The sequence below is a fragment of the Garra rufa genome, chromosome 16 (genome assembly GCF_049309525.1).
Source record: "Garra rufa chromosome 16, GarRuf1.0, whole genome shotgun sequence".
Taxonomy (NCBI): domain Eukaryota; kingdom Metazoa; phylum Chordata; class Actinopteri; order Cypriniformes; family Cyprinidae; genus Garra; species Garra rufa.
The window spans coordinates 44,057,482-44,077,525 of NC_133376.1; the positions used below are offsets into that span (position 1 = coordinate 44,057,482).

The 20,044-nt window shown below is 38.1% G+C and overlaps 1 protein-coding gene across 2 annotated transcripts in view; it reads left to right on the forward strand.

The window, feature by feature from the left end:
- The window catches only part of enox2 (ecto-NOX disulfide-thiol exchanger 2), a 318,313-nt gene that overhangs the window by 138,430 nt on the left and 159,839 nt on the right, over positions 1-20,044 (forward strand). For both annotated transcript variants that reach the window (XM_073820293.1, XM_073820294.1), the window contains one exon: positions 14,963-15,106. In XM_073820293.1, coding sequence (XP_073676394.1) covers positions 14,963-15,106 — 144 coding nt within the window. The remainder of the gene's footprint in view (positions 1-14,962; positions 15,107-20,044) is intronic.

Below are 20,044 nucleotides of genomic sequence, written 5' to 3' on the forward strand. Positions count from 1 at the left end.
AATAATGTTGAAACTAGAGATGTACCTCATTTCCTTCTGTCTAGACAACTGCATTGAACATATCTGAGTGCCATAAACATTATTTTTCCAAAGTTTGTGTTCCTATAAGTCAAGAAGTAATAAAGATATCGGAATATGGTTTTAAATTCTAGTTGTTAATAAACTATTTTTCTTTTAGAATCTTAATTTTGTTCAGAACCTACATCATTCAGTCTCAGAGATATGGGGATTTCAATAAGGCTTTATGTCCAGATTGTTGAATATTACCCATTTTCAGAGGTCAAAAACCAAATGTTGGTCACTTTGTATACAGCTGGTACTTATTTTATTTAAAGCACAATGTCTGAAGAAGAAATAATTTTGAAATTAGAATTATATCTTGTTTCCCTCTTTCAAAAATAATTATCATATTTTTGCAAACTGACCCACATTTGGTTTTTGACCACTGAAAATGTTGACGATATACTCCTGGAGCCATATTAAAATTCCATTATCTCTGAAACTGAATCATATAGAGCATAAAAATAAAGATGCCAAAAGGAAAGTTTGTTAAGACCGAATATCTAAAAGGACATTATGATATCTTTAATACTTCTTGGGTTACAGGCATGCAAACTTTAGAGAAAAAAAGTGCTGTCTTCCCATTTTTGAATAGTCACCACTATAAGATTGCTAAAGTAATTTGAGACTGAAACTCAAGTGAAAATGGACATTTTGACCCCCCTCTACAAAATAGTGGATTGCTCATTAAATATTAATCCATGCCATTTAATATTTGGGCTTTCATCACTATACATGTCTATCTTTCTTCAGAAAAAATGTTGAGCTGGGCACCTCTGGTTGAGTTGACACGGAATGACCCAGTAGTTTATTTTTTATATTTAATTATTGCATGCAACATAATCTGAGTACGTTACTTGTAATGCGTTACCTCCAAAACTGAAAGCAAAGATACGTAAAGATGGAAATCTAAGGTCACTGTGTAGCATTATTAAATTTTGACAATGAATCCCATCAGTGCAGTATTCGGGTGCCTCAGTGGGATGTTTTCCCATTTTTTCCATGTTGGAGAATAAAGAAAAAAGTAGGAAAAGTCCAGATGAATTTGTCAGGTCAGTGACATTAATTCTCTGTGACATACATTTGCACCCCTCTCTTTCTCTCGGACAGATAGACAGGGCCTGATGTCTCAGTTAAGTTGTTTTTATAAGCTTTCAGAAGATTAATGGCTCGCCCTGTGCCCTGCAGACCAGTGCGAAGAGGCTCTTCCATTCCCTGGCCTCTGCCGTTTGAATGACTTGATGGAAGCATTTCTGCTTTTGAATAAATCATTTATGAGGCATTGCTGCAGCTGGTATTAATAACATCTGTATTGTAAAAAGGAAGATGGCTGTGAAGGAACACCACTTTGGAACATTGAAAACAGGTGCAGCCGAGTAAAACCTGGTCTCGGTGTGCGAGGGGAAACTTTCAGGATCTTTAACAGCTCTGTTTCCAGTAAGGAGCTACATGTGTTTCTCCTCCATGCTTTAGCACTTGGCTGTGGAGCAGCGTCGACTTCAACTGCCAGAGTCTTGAAAGGCTTCTGGCCTTTTGTAGTGCTAGATTTCTCACTCCGTGCAACTGAGGTTTAATGTCTCCTCCAACCTTTAGGAACTGAAAGCTGGATTTGCTCGTTCCACACAGGAGGTGTTGTTATTTCGTTCACTTGGAGAATTTGGGATGCTTGCAATGCAAGATGCTAAACAGGCTTCCCAAACTTTCACTTAGTTTTATGAGAGAGAGAGAGTTCATGTAGACTAATTACTTAATAATTTGCTAATTTGTTGTTTATTTAAAGTGGCGTGCAGTACACTTAGCATAGTTCTTTTGGCATAAACTTTGATTAGCTACCTGCTCAAGGTTCGTGGGATTTAAATCAATAAACTACTGGTTACAAGCCCAGATTTTTAACTTTTCCATATGTTTGACTAGGCATAAAGTACCTTTGAGACTTATTCTGGCCATGAGTCACCTAATTAGACAGGAATAGTTTGCTTGACCAACATGATTTGCTTTGGGAAGGCTTTATTGTGCAGAGGATACAGAACATTTCAGTGGTACTGTAACAGTCCTTCAAAAGTACTAAATTTTAATTTGAATGAACCTTAATTTTAACATATACACTTTGAACAGTAATGTTTTTAATGTTTTCTATTTGATCCAAAGTACAGCAAAAACTGTAAAATATTGAAATATTTTTACTATTTAAAATAGCTGCTTTCTCTTTGAATATATTTTAAAATTGCATTTATTCTTGTGATTTCAAAGTGAAATTTTACCATCATTACTCCAGTCACATTCTTCAGAAATCATTCTAATATTCAGATTTGCTTTAATAATGCATTCAGATTATTAATATTATATTGAAAACAGCCAAGTAGATTTTTTTTCAGATTTCTTATAGACATGAAAGACATTATAAATGTCTTTATCACCACTTTTGATCAATTTAAAGCATCCTTGCTACATAAAAGTATTGATATATATACTGACTCCAAGCTTTTGAATAGTAGTAGTGTATAATGTTACAAATGCTTGTATTTCAGATAAATGCTGGTCTTTGGATCTTTCTATTCATCAAAGAATCCTGAAAAGAATGTACTCAACTGTTTTAAATACTGATGTTAATAATAACAATATTTAAAAAAAAGTAAATCTTAAAGGGGTCCTTTTTCACTTTTTTTAACTTTAGCCAGTGTGTGGTGTGTATGTTTGGGCATAAAAAACATCTACAAAGTTACAAATCTCAAAGTCTACTCCAAAGGGAGATATTTAGTTTTAAAAAATCCCTTTTCAAGAACTACAACCAAACGACTGATTTGGACTACAGCGTTTGTTTTCCGGAGGCTATTATGTCACAACGTAAGTCCCACCTACTGAAATTCAATTCGTTGGCAGGTGGGGGACTCGCCAGGCAGAGAAATTGTTGGCATTTTTGTATGTGATATACAAAAAAGTCAGAGGCTGTTCAGAAACCCATCCTCTCATGCAGAGACTAAACTTCACCTTGCTTTCACCATTCATAAGTTTGGTCCGTCATGCCGTCTCCGTTCTAACCCTGAGATCTTTAGCCATGCTTTTACCTTGAGCCTTTGGTTTACCTCCTCACCACGCCTTCTCTGTTGGGCCCAGTTCCTGGCAGCATCCCAACAGAGAGCCCCGTCACGCTGACTTCGCTGACTTTTTGCTGTACTTTGGATCTAATAAATACAGACTTGGTGAACAAATAAGACTTCTTTAAAAAAAAAAAAAACATTAAAAATTTCACTGTTCAAAAACTTTTGACTGGTAGTGTAGCTAAAATGTTCAGTGATACTTGTGGAAACAGTGCCTTTTTTCAGGATTCTTTGAATGGCAAAGTATAGCTTTTTTTAAAATAGAAATCTTTTGTAACATTGTACATTTCTTTGCTTTGACTTTTGATCCATTTAATTACTCAGTAAAAGTAATTTCTTTCATTTATATATGTGTTTATACTAGTGGTGGGCCGTTATCGGCGTTAACGTGCTGTGTTAACGTGAGACTCTTATCGGGCGATAAAAAAAAAATATCGCCGTTAATCTATTCTCAAAGTTGGGTTGGGAGCTGGGTCTAAACTACGCAAGATATGATGACTTTCACCTTGATATTTTAGCGCGGATGACGTATACCTAGTCGAATTACACTGTAGGGGGCGAGAACGAGTCTTCAACTTCTGTGAAATTACCACATCAAATGAGACGTGCTGACATTGATGCCGTTATGAAGCCGCTTCAGGGCAGGTGCGTTGCTAGACCCTTTTTACTGGGGCACGTGAGTTATAATTTACTTTGATAATCCCGAAATAAAGACATTAAACTATATGCAACAACTGAATTGACGCTTCTAAAAGCAACGCAGTTTAATGGAAGACTATGTACGCAGAAATCCATGCCCGTGCGCGTCTGTGTATTTAACGGCAACGCGCACGTCGTGCAGCCTTTTGCGCACAAGTACTTGGTTACACAAGTTTGTATAGGTAATTATGTTGTAAATGCAATTGTCAAGCAGTTTGTGATACATTTTGGAAACAGGAGATGAGCGCCTGATCTAATGCGCCACCTGGCCCCTTCTCGAAGACTTACTTTTAGTCATTATTTGGGTGGCACACATATTCTGAATGCCTTCAGCAGAATTCAAATTAGCCATTTTAATCTAGATTAATCTAGATTAATTCCAATATTTAATCTAGATTAATCTAGATTAAAAAAAATAATCTATGCCCACCCCTAGTTTATACATATACATACCATTTCATTATAACTTTCAAAGACGATTGCGAAATGATGAATCTCTAAATTAGGGTTGTGACGATGAGGAAATTTCCCCACCGGTTAATCGGCACGTGACAACACCGGTAATACCGGTATCACCGTGGGGGTGGGGGTTTGCCCTTTTTTCTGCTTTTAAATAGCTTATAAATGCGTGCGTATTATACTTTCACTTTCAGTTTTGCGGGAATCGGCAATTCGGCGGCAATTGTTTTAATGGACGACAACGAAACTACAAAAAAAAAAAAACTTTGAACCCAAAGTATTGCCAAACAGGTGCTTTTGGACACTAAATCGTCCGCCATTCTCTTTCTGTAAATTCGACTCCTCGCACAGATAATTAACACGGCCAATTCACCATCAGCAATCACACTCCGTATCCGAGCACTACAAGAGAATCCCTTTAAATAGCCAAGCAGTCTTACCTTCATCATCTCTTGTTTTCAGCATCCCTCTCCCTGGGCAGGGGGAGTGCCCCGTGCTCGGCCAAACATGCTTAACTTTTACGCTGTTTATTATATGTAAGCGCGAACTCCTCACGTGATAAATGAAATATGACGCATTGTAGCTATGTTCAGTTTTTAATTATATTGCTTGCACTCATCTTAAGTAAATTATTTAGAATAATATTTTCCATTCAATTCAAATAAATATTTAATAAAAAAAAAAAACGAATACTTAAAAAAAAAAAAAAAAAGTGGAGACGGTGTCACGGTGGAAAAGTGATGTCACCGGTGTTGCGTCTTAAAACCGGTAACACCGTCAACACCGTCTTTCGTGGCAAGCCTACTCTAAATCATTCTATTCTGTTTACATTTTTGTATGCATTATAAAGGAAGTCAGAGAACTGACTGTAGGCTGTTCAGAAACCCATCCTCTCATGCAGAGACTAAACTTCACCTTGCTTTCACCATTCATAAGTTTGGTCCGTCATGCCGTCTCCGTTCTAACCCTGAGATCTTTAGCCATGCTTTTACCTTGAGCCTTTGGTTTACCTCCTCACCACTTAAAAGACCTAGATGGCATGATTCCCTAGTACAGGATTTCTGAGGCCTTCTCTGTTGGGCCCAGTTCCTGTAGGCGTCCCTCAGGCAGCATCCCAACAGAGAGCCCCATCCCGCTGACTTCGCCTTTGATTCGGTGAGCATGAGAATATGCCGCTTTTCTCCAACCACCGATGTGTACACAGCAGCATGCTCAGACCACACTACGCCGACTGTCATCGTGAATCAGTTTCATCTCCGAACACCAGAGATGTTATTATCTATGCTGCTGCATTGATCCAACTAATTTGGCAGCGTCTATGGCATGTGTTGAGCTCAAAACACAGCCCGCCACACCAGGAGGTGCTAAATCCAAGACTATGAGTGTGATTTGTGTTTATTCATGCGATACAACAGAACTTCTGGCATCCGTTGTGCTGCAAAGCCGCAGAGTGCACAACAAGACGCGTTCTGCTGCTTTACTAATACAGTCTTTAGCGGGAGGGATGAGACCTCAGTCAGCCCTGCTCCTGTTGTCATTACTATTATTGATTCTCATTTATTCCAGCTGCGAACACCGCGGTGTCGGCCATTGGCTGGTGGCAAGCGGCTCAGATGCTTCGCAGCTGCGGCGACTGTCAACTTCAGCTCAGCGTGGATAGGATCAATGAAGCACTGAGAGAAATACAGCAAGATGGGCTGGCACGAGAGATTTGACATGTGACGGCTCAGAGGAAATGAGATTGGCCCGGTGTGCTTTTGTTTGTTTTCTTGCGGTTCCTCATCTGGACTCGGTCTGGACTTTTCTTTCATGTGTGCAATTAAGTTTAATTTGCATTTCCTGTAGGGGACAGAATCATTTTACGGGATGTTTACTCTGTCATCTTGTTTGTTGTGTCTTGTTTTATTTCATGTCATGCATCCTGTGTTTTCAAATCCGTATCTGATTTCTGTCACCAGCTCTTGCAGCCGTTCACACCCATCTCTTGTGCCGGCTGTCCTTTTAGCATTCAACCTCCAAATCCCCTTCTGCCTCCAGCCTGCTGTTATTTGTTTTCACTGGCAACATGGGAGTGATATTCTTCATTTTTTTTCTCATAAGAGGAGGCGTGGGTTTCTGACCAGATGTTAAACATCACTTTACCAACTCATCCATCGATTTGCAAATGAAGGACCTGGGGATAAAGTGCAGTCTCCTCAGGGCTTTGATGTGGTTTCAGAAGATCCAAACATCTCCAGTGCTTCAAAACTGTGAATTTTGCTGAATAAATCCACTCAGCTTGTTTCTTTCTGCTCATTCTCCATCTCTCTATTTGGCTCAGAGTCCCTGGAGAACTTCCGAATGAATTGATCTCTAAACTGAGCCTAATTAAACAGGCTGGTATAAATATGGTGCCTGCTCTCAGTTTAAAAGAGCCTGGTTTACAAGAATAATTGAAACATTTTTCATACCTGAAAGCAAGTTCAGAAGCAAAAGACCTGCCAGATGGAGGCTGCAGGACAGGCCAAAACATGGTCTGTCCCAAATGCCACACTTGTGGCCTAACGCATTACTAAGTAGTCCACAAGACCATAGGGTGATAAGTTAAAGTAAATTTACATGCAGAGATTGAGTTTGATGCATTAACTGTAAACCAAGCCTCTCAGAGGCTGTGGGTCATTCCATGTCAAATCAACCAAATTTCAAAAATTTCCCCAGCTCAAATTCTGGATTTTGCTAGTATTTTTTCCGAAGAAAGATAGACATGTATAGTGATGAAAGCCAAAATATTAAATGTCATGGATGAATATTTACTGAGTAATGCACTAATTGGTAGAGGGGGGTCAAAATGGCAATTTTAACTAGAGATTTAGAGCCAAATTACAGGGGGGTAAAAATGACTTCAGAAAGATGGCAGCATCATCATGTTATTCATACACAGAGATTGGTCAGTCTGTTAATAAAATGAGTTGACTTTAGCAATCTTTGTTGCATTATGTGCCAATGGTGACCATTCAAAAATTCGGAAACAGCACTATTACATTTTTTTCTTCAAAGTTTGCATGCCTGTAACTCAAGAATCATTAAAGATATCTTAATGTCCTTTTACATACTGGTTCATAACAAACTTTCATTTTGTCATCTTTATTTTTAAGGAGATATTGGAATTTTAATATGGCTCCAGTTATCAAAAACCAAATGTGGGTCGGAAAAAATGTGATACTTCTTTTCTTTTAAAGAGAAATGTCTGAAGAACAAATAATAGAGATGTATCTTGTATCCTTCTGTCAAGACAACTGCATTGAACATACCTGTCTGAGTGCCATAATTATTGTTTTTCCAAAGTTTGCATGCCTGTAACTCAAGAAGTATTACAGATATCGCAATATGATTTTAGATTCTAGTTGCTGATAAACTTTTCTTTTGGAATCTTCATTATTAAGGCCCTATATCGTTCAGTCTTTGAGATATAGCGATCTCAATGAGGCTTCGTCTCTAGATTGTTGAATATTACTTGCTTTCAGTGGTTTAAAACCAAATGTTGGTCACTTTGTATACAGCTGATACTTATTTTATTTAAAGCACAATGTCTGAAGAAGAAATGATGTTGAAATTAGAATTGTATCTTGTTTCCCTCTATCAAAACAATCGCATTAAATACCTGTCTGAGTGGTAAAAGTTGAGGGACATTACCTGGGACTGAACAATGTAGGGCCTTGAAAATTAAGGTTTCAAAAGAAATGTTTATTAACAACTAGAATCTAAAATCGTATTGCAATATATTTAATACGTCTTCAGTTATAGGCAGGCAAACTTTGGAAAAAAAATATTTATGGCATTCAGCCAGGTATGTTCAATGCAGTTGTCTAAACAGAAGGAAACGTGGTACATCTCTAGTTTCAACATTATTTGTTCTCCAAAAATTGTTCTTTAACTGACCCACATTTGGTTTTTGACCACTGAAAGTGTACATTTTAACAATTTACTCCTAAAACCATATTAAAATTCCAATATCTCTGGAACCGTACCACATAGGGCCTTAAAAATGAACATGCCAAAAGGAAAGTTTGTAAAGACCCAATATCTAAAAGGGCATAAAGATATCGTGAATACTTCTTGAGTTACAGGCATACAAACTTTGGAGACAAAACTTGAAAAGTGCTGTTTCGCCATTTTTGAATGCTTACCATTGGCACATAATGCAACAAAGATTGCTAGAGTCAATGGAATTTACTAATAGACATACCAATCTCTGTGTAAAAATAACATTATGATGCTGCCATCTTTCTGAAGTCATTTTTACCCCCCTGTAATTTGGATCTGAATGGCACGGAATGATCCATGTGTAAATGGACACAGTGCTGCATTTTGCCCTAAAACATACATTGCACCAGTCTATATTTTCAGTAATTAAATTGCAGCATTTTACATTTGATAAGTCATATCAGGATGCCACAGTCTACGCAATTCATAGGAAATGCTGATATTAATAATAATACATCTTTGTATGAATTGTAAACAATTAATAAAACAACAGAACAGGCATAACGTTCAGCTTTTGCTATGAGAAACAAACATAAATAATACTCGGCACTGTGTAGTTATGAAGGTATCATGACAACTCCTGACACACTGCACAGTAACTTACGCAACACTCTCATGAGGGAAAACACAAAGAAGTGCTTTATTTAATGTATCCACGCATGTCAGAGGTTTTGGTCCCTGATGCTCTCCGAGTCTTTGTGTGAACTTGTAAGAAAGACAGTACACAGAATAAAGAAGAAAACTTTCTCCTCTTTACACAGCGACATTTCCCTGTTGCATTGTGGGTAGAAGAGCGCAGAGGCGATTATGTTCCTCCCTCAAACACTTTGTCTTGTCTTGTTTATAAGCACACAATGGTCTCTCCCAAATCAAGACCTAGAGGCCCATTGGTGAGGCGGGAACACGTCGTTCCTCTAAAGCACAGTGGTACATTGTCATGGTAATGTGATTGAGAGCCGAAGAATGAGCGGTTTCAGTACGCCACACCTGATGTGAAATGCACTGTTTTGCCTCTGGATGCTGTGAGGCATTTAAAATTCCTCTGTAAACACATTAGCGAATCACTTGTCTTAGGTTACAGATAGAGAAACATTCATCAAATCCGTTGCCTCCACGCATCCATAAATGCATGAGCCTCATTTGGTGTCAGAGGCCGCCAGCTGACTGCGAGTCCCATACTTGGAATTACTCGAAGTCTCCCCTCCTCTGTCACATCTATCGCTCCTCATCTTCCACTTCATCTCTCTCTCTCTCTTTCAAAGATAAGAGAGTGTTGTGCAAGTTCTCCTGCCGCTGCGCTGAGTATGTGATCTGCATCCGTCTTTCTCCTCTGTGGCCATCAGGAGCAGAAACAGTAATACTCATTTAAATCTCATCAGCGGCTCTATTGAAGCATTTCCATCTGCAGCAAGAGAACAGTGTCAGAGCCAGAAAGCAACCTAATTCCTTTTTTGTCTGCCGCTCCTAATCTATTTTTTTTGGGAGGATGCTGCTTGCGATCAGGTATTCAGATCTTCAGACTGAATTTAGCTTCTTTCATTCTTACTCAGCAGAACTGGATGTTCTTTCATTTATCGACTTTACCCTGCTTTTTCCAAAATATATAGCCCTTGTCTGCACGGTTTGTTTATGCGCCCCGTTTCTGTCATGGGTGGTGGTTTCCTCTTGGTGTATGAACAGAATTTGTCCAACATGGGCAGAAGAAACATCAATCAGAGGAATATATGTGCTCTGTGCCTTGAGAGCTGTTATGGGTCACGGACACCCTAAATGGGCAACTCTTGGCTTTTCTTGATTTACTTGCTTGCAGACTCAAATGTCCGCTCTAGCTGTACCTTTATAACAAGTTTTCCAGGATTATTTACAGTGATGGTTTGTCAGTTGTTTTGTGTTAGAGTGGCAGAATAATCAGCATCTACTAAGGCATCAAGCATCATAATATATGTCTTTATATTTACAGTAGAGGTTCAAGCATGTAGAGTGGCCATGGACCATCAATCTCCATGTAAAACCGATTGGGTAGACCAAACCGTAAGTCGCAGAGACTTGAAACTTTGAGGGATGGTAGTACTCACACTGTCTACAACATCACCAATGCTCACCCCAGTCGGCCTGACGGGGGCACTACAGCATTCAAAAGTACGTAATCACTCATAACTTAATTTTATTTGTTTATTTATTTATTTATTTTTTTGTATTTTTTGCAAACTAGTCCTAGTTTTTTTTTGTCCAATCAGAACCAAACCAGTGCAGGAAGATTCTCTGAAAAGAGTGGATATCAATAATCTAGAAAATAGGGTTGGCCAAATATACCTAAAAGCCTATAAATCCTAAATGAAAACTCAAAACTTCACGAAACCTGGTGAGCACATGCGACAGGTGATTCTAAACAGGCATGCAAACTTTTAGGAAGATTGGACCACAGCTGTTGCAATAACAGTCATAAACATTACAAAAAACCTTCAAATTTATATGGCTAAATTACCTGAATTTGCCAAAAATGCAGTTTTTAATCATTGATTTAGGTGGTTACAGGCTTGCTAAATATTTTTCGTATGTGCTTACATGCCTTAAAGCACTTGAACCACGATAATCACTGCTTGCAGCTATATTTATTATATTTAGTTTTCCCTGTATTAGAGGAAACATAAGGGATCAAAAAGCCATTTTTGCCAAGCTAGATTAAAAACTTTCACATTGCTGTTTGATATATACTAATTATATTATAATTATAACTGCTTAAGAAGTGTTATTTATTTTAATGTTTTTTTTTTTGATGAATCAGTCTCTTCTGCTCACCAAGTCTGCATTTATTTGACCAAAAATACTGTAAAAATAGTCATATTGAGTTTCAAAGCTGAATTCTCAGCATCATTACTCCTGTCACATAATTCTTTAGAAATCATTTTAATATGATTTGCTGCAAAAACACATTTATGATTATTATCAATGTTGAAAGCAGATTAATATTTTTTGTGGAAAGCATGATGGGTTTAACAGGACGTTCGAAAAGAGCATTTATTTGAAATAGACATCTTTTGTGACATTATAAATGTTTATCAGTCACTTTTGATCAATCCAATGCATCCTTGCTGAAATAAAATATACATTTCTTTCAAATAAATAAATAAAGAGTCTTCCTGACCACAAACTTTTGAACAGTAGTATACTTTACTTTTTCATCAATTTGCTTTGTGACTCATACGTGTTCTGGTGGCTTATTATTTCTTAAATAAATGTTTAAAAAAGTAAAATCAATCCATGAACACCTACTGCGTGAGTGATGCAAATGAATTGCTGAATCAGTGCTTTAACCGAAACCAACAAGAAAATTGATCACAGAAACTGAATCTAACTTACCAAATCTGTGAATGAAATAAATATACCGCCCAGCCCTAGCAGCTGATGTCATTGACAGGCTTGATCTGGACTGAATAAATCATTACAGATCATCTTCCTCTTATTGCATTAACAGCTCGTTTCATGCCAAGGACTTCTCACTCCTGCAGTTGCACATGCAGCATCAGCCAGAGCCAGAGCGAGAGAAAGAGATGGGCTCTTCAGCGCTGTTTAAATTAGTCTTCAGCCACCCTGTTTTTCTGTCTCTTCTCGTGCTGTCATTCTGCAGCGCTGCTCTTCTGTCACAGATTCCATATCCTACTTTACTTATTTGCTTTTTCACACACGGTTGCCTCCTCCTCCGTTCAGATTCCGTTATTTCTACAGTCTTGCGTTTGCTATCTCATATACATGAGCAGCGTGATGTTGGAGAGGTTGCGCACTGTAGATGGCAGATGTGGCAGATTATGACGCAGAGTTTTGAGCCGTGCCCTCTGAACTCTGTATCAGTCTGTTTTTGTCTGTCTCTCTCTCTGTATTTCTCTCATCATACGGGATATGCAGTGACAGCCCCCCAGCCCCATACTTCTGTATCCTTCAGGCAAATAATGCCAAGCAAAACAATGTAAACCGAGAGACGTGATGAATATTTCATGAAAACAGACCAGCATGCATATCTCAGACATCACTCTGTATTCTAAACAGCACGTAACACACGCTGCTGTGTGGAAGTTACCAACATTATAGTAACTTTTATAGACTTATTTTGTAAGATGGACAAAAAAAACTTTACATAACTTACAAAATCTTGTCCTTTTTGTCTGTTGAGTTTCAATTTAAATACAACCAAGAATTGGCATACTAGTGTTATTGCTAAAGCTTTCTCTGAAATGATATATCTTTAGGATCTTTGCAGCCTTGTCGTTTTTATTATCAAATCCATCTTTCATTGGATGGTGTTGTTGTCTTTCTCATCTCCTTGTGCATGTCTAGAACGGAAATGGAGGCAGTCCTTAGGAATTGATTGCTGTCTCAAGAACATTTCCTAATTTAGCATCGGAACCTGCAGTCAATTTCTGTAATGGAATTCACAGAGGGGTTAATAAAGAATGAGACTGTGTGTGTGTGTGTGTGTGTGTGTGTGTGTGTGTGTGTGTGTGTGTGTGTGTGTGTGTGTGTGTGTGTGTGTGTGTGTGTGTGTGTGTGTGTGTGTGTGTGTGTGATAATCCTGTCTTTGTGGCTTTCGGAGCAGAAATATGCCGTCATTGAAATGAAGCTGCACCACTAAATTAGTCTTAAAGGGCCATTTCTGTCCTCACTTCATGAATCATTCTTTAGCAGGCCAGACAGAAACATAGGAAACTTTTAATCAGTTCTCCCTCACTTTTAGTTCATTTAGTCACTGCTTAGGCCTGCTTGCCCACTGACTGTTCCTTGACAGTACACAGCTGATGCATGGTGCACATTAAAACGGCAGGAGCTCTCATAAAAAAGGGGGTAAAAATCTCAGGAAATTTCTCTGCTGCTATAATGAGAACTTTCTAAGGAAGCATTAGAACTATTTTATGAGATCTGTAAGATATGCAGTAGGTTTGTTGTAGCATGCATGAGTTTTTGTAGCAAATGTCTAAGATGTCCTAAAACAAGACTTTTTAGAAGTATACTTTTCAACCTTTTCACTAAGTTAATGTACTCTCTTATCTACACACCCTTAATTACACTAAAGGAGACATATTATTCCCCTTTTTACAGAGTGTAATATAAGATTTAGGTGTCCCCAGAATATGTCTACAAAGTTTCAGCTAAAAAAATGACACTGCATGCTTTAGAAACAGCCGTATTCTGCTTGTTACCAAATCCTTACACACATTTAAACCTAAAACAATCATTTCTAAAATTCGAAAAGGTTGTAGCGTTTTGAGCTTAGGTAAAATGACCATATAGACCCAAATTAAAAACATGGTCATCTTGCGGATGAAAAATAGCCATCGGCTAAATTCGGTACAATGCATGAAATGGAAACATTTATGTTAAAATTGTACATGGTCCCTTTTGAAATAAACTCAATAATAATAATTATATCCAGGGTCTAGACTGACGTGTCAATAAAACATCCACAACAATAGGTGATGCCAAAAAAGCGTAAAACTAGTGTGCCAAGAAACACATAATGTAATGTAATGAGTGTTGTAATGTTAGAACATCGCAAGTGAAAACAAAAGAAAAAGTAAGTGGCAGGAGTCCTGACTGTCATGTTAGCCTGATATGACCAGACTTCCTCTGTAAGTGATTTTTAAACGCAAGACCAGATTTGAAGACTTCACTTCTACTGTTAATGAAGATTTGGCAGGCTACTATTAGATAGATAGCCTAAATGTTATTTTTATCGTATATCAAATTGTGTATATTTTTGAATGTAATTGTTGATACATTTTACCAGTATTTACCATACTTTCAAAAAGGAAAAATATGCAATATGAAAATAATTTAAGGGAGAAAAATTCTTAATAAAACACAAGACTTAGTTTTCAAAAAACCTTTTTCCAAAAGGTACATCTCGAAAGGAGAGGTGTCTTATATTTGGGTCAATACGGTACATGGCTCAGCTGAACGCACAAGCGCTCTTTAGCACTCTTCTTCATGAGCTTTTGAGTGTGTGGATAAAAACTAGATTAGAGCGCCGTCTGCGAGTAAATCTAACCTCAGAATCGATTCCAAAGAGAATTGTTATGCATTCGAAAATCCATAAAATGATTCTGCACAGATTTATCTTTGCAGCCCTAGAAATCATGCGTTTAAACTATATTTGTTTAAACTTCTGATATATGTTTCTTGAGCGCACAGATCTGAAGCACACGCACAGAAAGTGTCTTTCACATGGCATGTGAGTACTAAACAACTTCTCTTTCATGCCATATTGCTCTTAAACTGTCAACACAAGTTTGTTAGAAACGCATAAGTTATAAAAACATTCGGTTATGTCAGTGAAGGTAAACAGCTAGGATAGAAATCACATGTTCGTATTAGATCTGTGTGGCATCAGTGTAATATACAGTAAATAAATCAATAAATCCACTGTTCTCTTGTCTCCTCTGAAGCTGGGATTCTAAGTGGTGTTCTGTGGGCAACAATGGAAAAAGTCAGATTTTCATGATATGTCACCTTTAAAAAACAGACAAACTGGTTTGTCTTCCTTGGCCAGAATAAGTTTCTATATAAACTATTGAGACTACAGTTATAGAATGTGCAAGCTTACTAAGTTTGGGTTTCCTTTCCCTCTACAGGTCTGAATCCGCTGCCCTTTGACCCTGCCACGAACAACGAACCCCTGCAATTCAGTAGCTCCAATGGTCCTCTGGTCACTGACTGTCCTCTGGAAAACGGCACAGAAAACAGCAAAAAGAGAAAGAGACCCAACCTTCCTCCAGGTACGCTTAATGATTTCCTCTCGCCTCGGACCACGCTCACTCACACTTGTCAGGCCCTGCAGTCGTTAACTGCATTTGCGTTCGTTATTTCTGCCGTTGCTCTTTTCCTGACCTTTGAATGTGGGAGGTGAATGCCTGGGGCTCCTGCATTCTGTGAAACGTTCACTTCAAATTATCGCCTTCATTAAAACATCAGAACACAAACCTCCGGTTATTTCCACTTTTCCAGTAGCTTTGATCTCATAATTTGACATAAACATTGAGGTTAATAGAATAAAAATCTAATTAAAATATGCCTGGAATGCAGCACTAAAAATAAGTGGCTAAAGTTTGTATTTCTATGTTAGCAAGCATTTCTGCTTGTATCTTGTCACATTTATGCAGTCTGGATGTTCAAAATGCAAAAGTGAATCTGAATATATGCCAGTCATGAAGAGAGGCTCTAAGAGCCTCTGATGCTGATAACCTTCAAAATTACACATGAAATATAACGCCCAGGGAATTTTACAAACCTTTCTCATGCAGGTTGGCTCAAATGAAGAAGAGCCTATTCATATTCATGCTAATGTTAATGGCGCACTAATTAATTGAATTATGATTAGCTGAAAGAAATGGATCTTGGAAAGGCTACTAAATGTTTCTGGTTGTCAAGGCGACTTAATTGGATCAGATTAATCGTTAATGTTAATTAGGCAGTCTTTTTCCTGTTTAACATTTTAAAATATTTATTTATGGCCACCTGACCAGGGCTGGTGGAATTCTTGTGGCAATTTATTACAAGGACAATCCACCTGACTACTAATGTTTTTTTTTATTTGGGTTTTGAACCTGCAACCTTCAGAGTCTGTCGGTCGCTTGATAATTGTAAATTTGAGCCATCATGTGTTTCCACACATGCTGTTCTATGTAAATATCGCATCCATTTGAAGTCTGCCGCTCTGATCTCCAGGCCCTTGATGGTCATTTTTCCCTCAGGAACACTGCCGCCATTCATGACTTGAAGTGACTCTGATTAGGGGTAAATGGCAGCAAGTGACGGTGAGCAGAGCTTCTCATCGTCGTATATGCTCATAGAATTGATACAAATGGAAGTGAAATGGGCTCATATTGTGTTCTGGTCATGGTGAAGAGCTGCTTGTGCAGATCAAAGCTAGCCAGCGAGCTTTAGATCAAAGCTTCCTAGCGCTAATCTAATCTGCCCATTTCAGAGCACTTTTTTTCTTTAGTGCAAGGACGTCATTTGAGAAAGGCTTAGATGAGCTGTATTCACCATACACCGAATATTTAGACACTCCACAGTCCGGCTGCTGAAATGGAAGTCAGTGCGGTATTGGGATTCAGACAGAATGTTGTATTGTTCTGCTGAGGTTGAAGAAGAGCTTTTAAGAAGAGCTTTTTGTAGTATGTCAGTGCTGTGATGCTCATTCAGAAAATGTGGTTTGAATCCGACATTCTGTAAGGTGTTGTAAGACATAGTAGTCTTGGTTTAGTGATAAGCTGTGTTGCTCATGCAGACATTTAGAGTTCAAATCTGGTTTGCAACATTCCCTGAACTTGCCTGTTACTCTCTTATTACTCTCTCTACTCTCCTCTAAATAAAAGACTTAAGAAAAATTGTGGCTTAAAGGATAACTATTGCCAAAATGCAACCTGGGCTGTTTTTTTTTTTACTGTAAACGAGACAAACATATATCTAAAAGCGTAATTACGACAAACGAGCCGTTTTTGAGATTGACCGTGATTTCGTTTTGTAGTCTATGGCCGATGAATGCGAATACTAGGGGCATAAATTTGAGCGCATCAAAATCGATATTTTTACAACACTAAGAAGGCTCGACAAACCATGAATCTTAGCTCGAAGTATTGCCTGGGTCTCTACACATGAACCCGAGCATTGAGAACATTGTTTGTGTACACAGAGTTTACTAAAAACAAAGGTTTTGAACAACTCACTTTCACTGTTTGAGTTTCCGCTCGCAGCCGTCTTGCCAGTCAAGAAGTGTCGATCTCCGAATGCGAATGAATGGACTCCATAGGACGAAATATTAGGCTTATATGAGGCTCTTTGTACAACTAGAAGGTTAATATTGTTTTTCATTTGCGACAAAACAACGAATTAGCCGTGCATTTATATGGAAATATGCCTTAGGAGCTATCCATCCTCGCATTCGGAGATCGACACTTCTTGACTGGCAAGACGGCCGCGAGCGGAAACTCAAACAGTGAAAGTGAGTTGTTCAAAACCTTTCTTTTTAGTAAACTCTGTGTACACAAACAATGTTCTCAATGTTCATGTGTAGAGACCCAGGCGATACTTCGAGCAAAGTTTCATGGTGTGTCGAGCCTTCTAAGTGTTGTAAAAATATCGATTTTGATGCGCGATTTTGTATGCCCTTAGTATTCCCATTCACCGGCCATTGACCACAAAACGAAATCACGGTCAATCTCAAAAACAGCTCGTTTGTCGTAATTATGCTTTTGGATAAGTTTGTCTCGTTTACAGGAGAAAAAAAAAACAGCCCAGGTTGCATTTTGGCAATAGTTATACTTTAACGGAAACCAGAGGGGCTCATTCAGACAATTTGAGTTCTGATCTAGCTTGCAACATTCCCTGATGTTCCTCTTATTATTCTCCTTTTAATGAAAATGGTATATTGTAATCATGGCTTAACAAAAAGCTAAGGTGCTCATTTGGACAATTTGAGTTCTAATCTTGCTAGCAACGTTACCTTATCTTGCTCCTCTTATTGCTTTCTCTATTCTCCTTTAACTGAAAAAGACACTAAACTAGGTCTTTATGATTATTTGGAGCCATTGATTAACAGGTTGCAGAGGTGCCCATGCAGACAATTTGAGTTCAAATCTGGCTTGCAACATTCTCTTTTAATTGCAAGAGAGAGAAGACTAAAACATGACACTTTAGTAGGTCAGAGCTGTGGTTTAACAGTAAACTGAGGTGCTCATGCTGACAATTTGAGTTCAAATCTGGCTCACAACATTCCCTCATCTTACACCTCTTATTATGCTCATTTGAATGAAAAAGGAAAAAGAATAAAAATAGTACATTTGTAGTATGTTGGAGCCATGGCTTAACAGAAAGCCAAGGTGCTCATTCAGAAAACTTTAGAATTTGTCTTAAAAAATACCATATGCTTGCTTCTTTATTACTTCATCTAGTCTACTGTAAATTACAAAACACTAAAGACAGGACACTGTAGTATATCAGAACTGTGGCTTTACAGAAAGATGCTCATGCATCACAACATTCCCTAATCTTGCTCCTTTTATTACTTTCTCTTCTCGCCTTTATTTGAAAGAGATAAATGACTAAAACAGGACACTGTAGTAGGTCAGAGCTGTGGCTTTACAGAAAGGTGCTCATGCAGACAGTTTGACTTCTAATCTGGCTTGCATCATTCCGTGATCTTGCTCCTCCTATTACTTTCTCTACTCTCCTTTTATTGTAAGAGACAAAAAACTAATATAAGACACTGTAGATCAGAGCTGTGGCTTAACAGAAAGCAGAAGTGCTCGTGCAAAAAAAAAAAAAAATCAAATCTGGTTTGCAACTTTCTCTAATCTTGCTCCTTTTATTGCCTTGTCTACTGTAAATTAAAGTCATAAAACACTAAAAGCAGGACAAGTGTAATATGTCAGAGCTGTGGCTTTACAGAAATCTTGCTCCTCTTACTACTTTCTCTTCTCTCTAATTGAAAGAGGCAAAAACTGTAGTAGGTCAGAGCTGTGGATTAACGGAAAACTGACGTGCTCCTGCTGACAATTTGAGTGTACATCTGCCTTGCAACATTCCCTAATCTTGCTCCTCCTATTATGCTCCTTTAAATGAAAATTACAGAAAGCTGGACATTGTAGTATGTTGGAGCCATGGTTTAACAGAAAGCTGAGGTGCTTATGCAGACAATTTGAGTTCAAATCTGGCTCGCAACATTCCCTGATCTTGCTCCTCTTTTTATTACCCTTTGAATGAAGATAGCAAAAGACTAAAAATGGGACTTTATAGTATGTTTGAAGCCCTGGACATTGTAGTATGTTGGAGCCATGGCTTTACAGAAAGCAGAGGTGCTCATGCTGACAATTTGAGTTCAAATTTGGCTCGCAACATTGCCTGATCTTGCTCTTTTCATAACTTTGTCTACTCTACTGTAAAATAAAGTCACAAAACACTAAAAACAAGACACTGTTGTCTGTGGGTTTACCAAAATGTGCTCATACAGACAGTTTGACTTCTAATCTGGCTTGCAACGTACTACTTTCTCTTCTCTCCTTTAGTCTTTAAAGAGACAAAAGACTAAAACAGGACACTGTAGTAGGTTGGAGCTGTGGCTTAACAGAAAGTTATAGTGCTCATGCTGATCATTTGAGTTCACATCTGGCTCGCAACAATCCGCAACATGGTCATGCTCCTCTCATTGCTCTTCTTTCAATGAAAATTGCAAAAGGATAAAAATAGGGCATTGTAGTATGTTGGAGCCATCGCTTGAATGAAAGCGGAGGTGCTCATGCAGACAGTTTGACTTCCAAACTGGCTTGCAACATTCTCTAATTTAGCTCATTTGTATTACTTTGTCTACTCTCCTATAAATGAAATGAAATGAAAATAGAGCATTGTAGCTTACCTGAAGGCTTAGGTGCTCACATAGACAATTTGAGATCAAATCTGGCTTGGAACATTCCTTAATCGTGCTCCTTTTATTACTCTGTCTGTTTTAAATAAAAGAAAGAACAGGATAAAAACAGGATACTGTAGTATCAGAGCTGTGGCTTCAAAGAAAGATGCTCGTTCAGACTACTTGTTCTTATCTGGATTGCAACATTTCCTAATATTGCTTTAATATAACTTTCTCTACTTTAAATAAAATAGAAAAACACGCAAAAGTTCTCCATATGTGAATAAATGGAAGTCAGAGCCATCAAGAG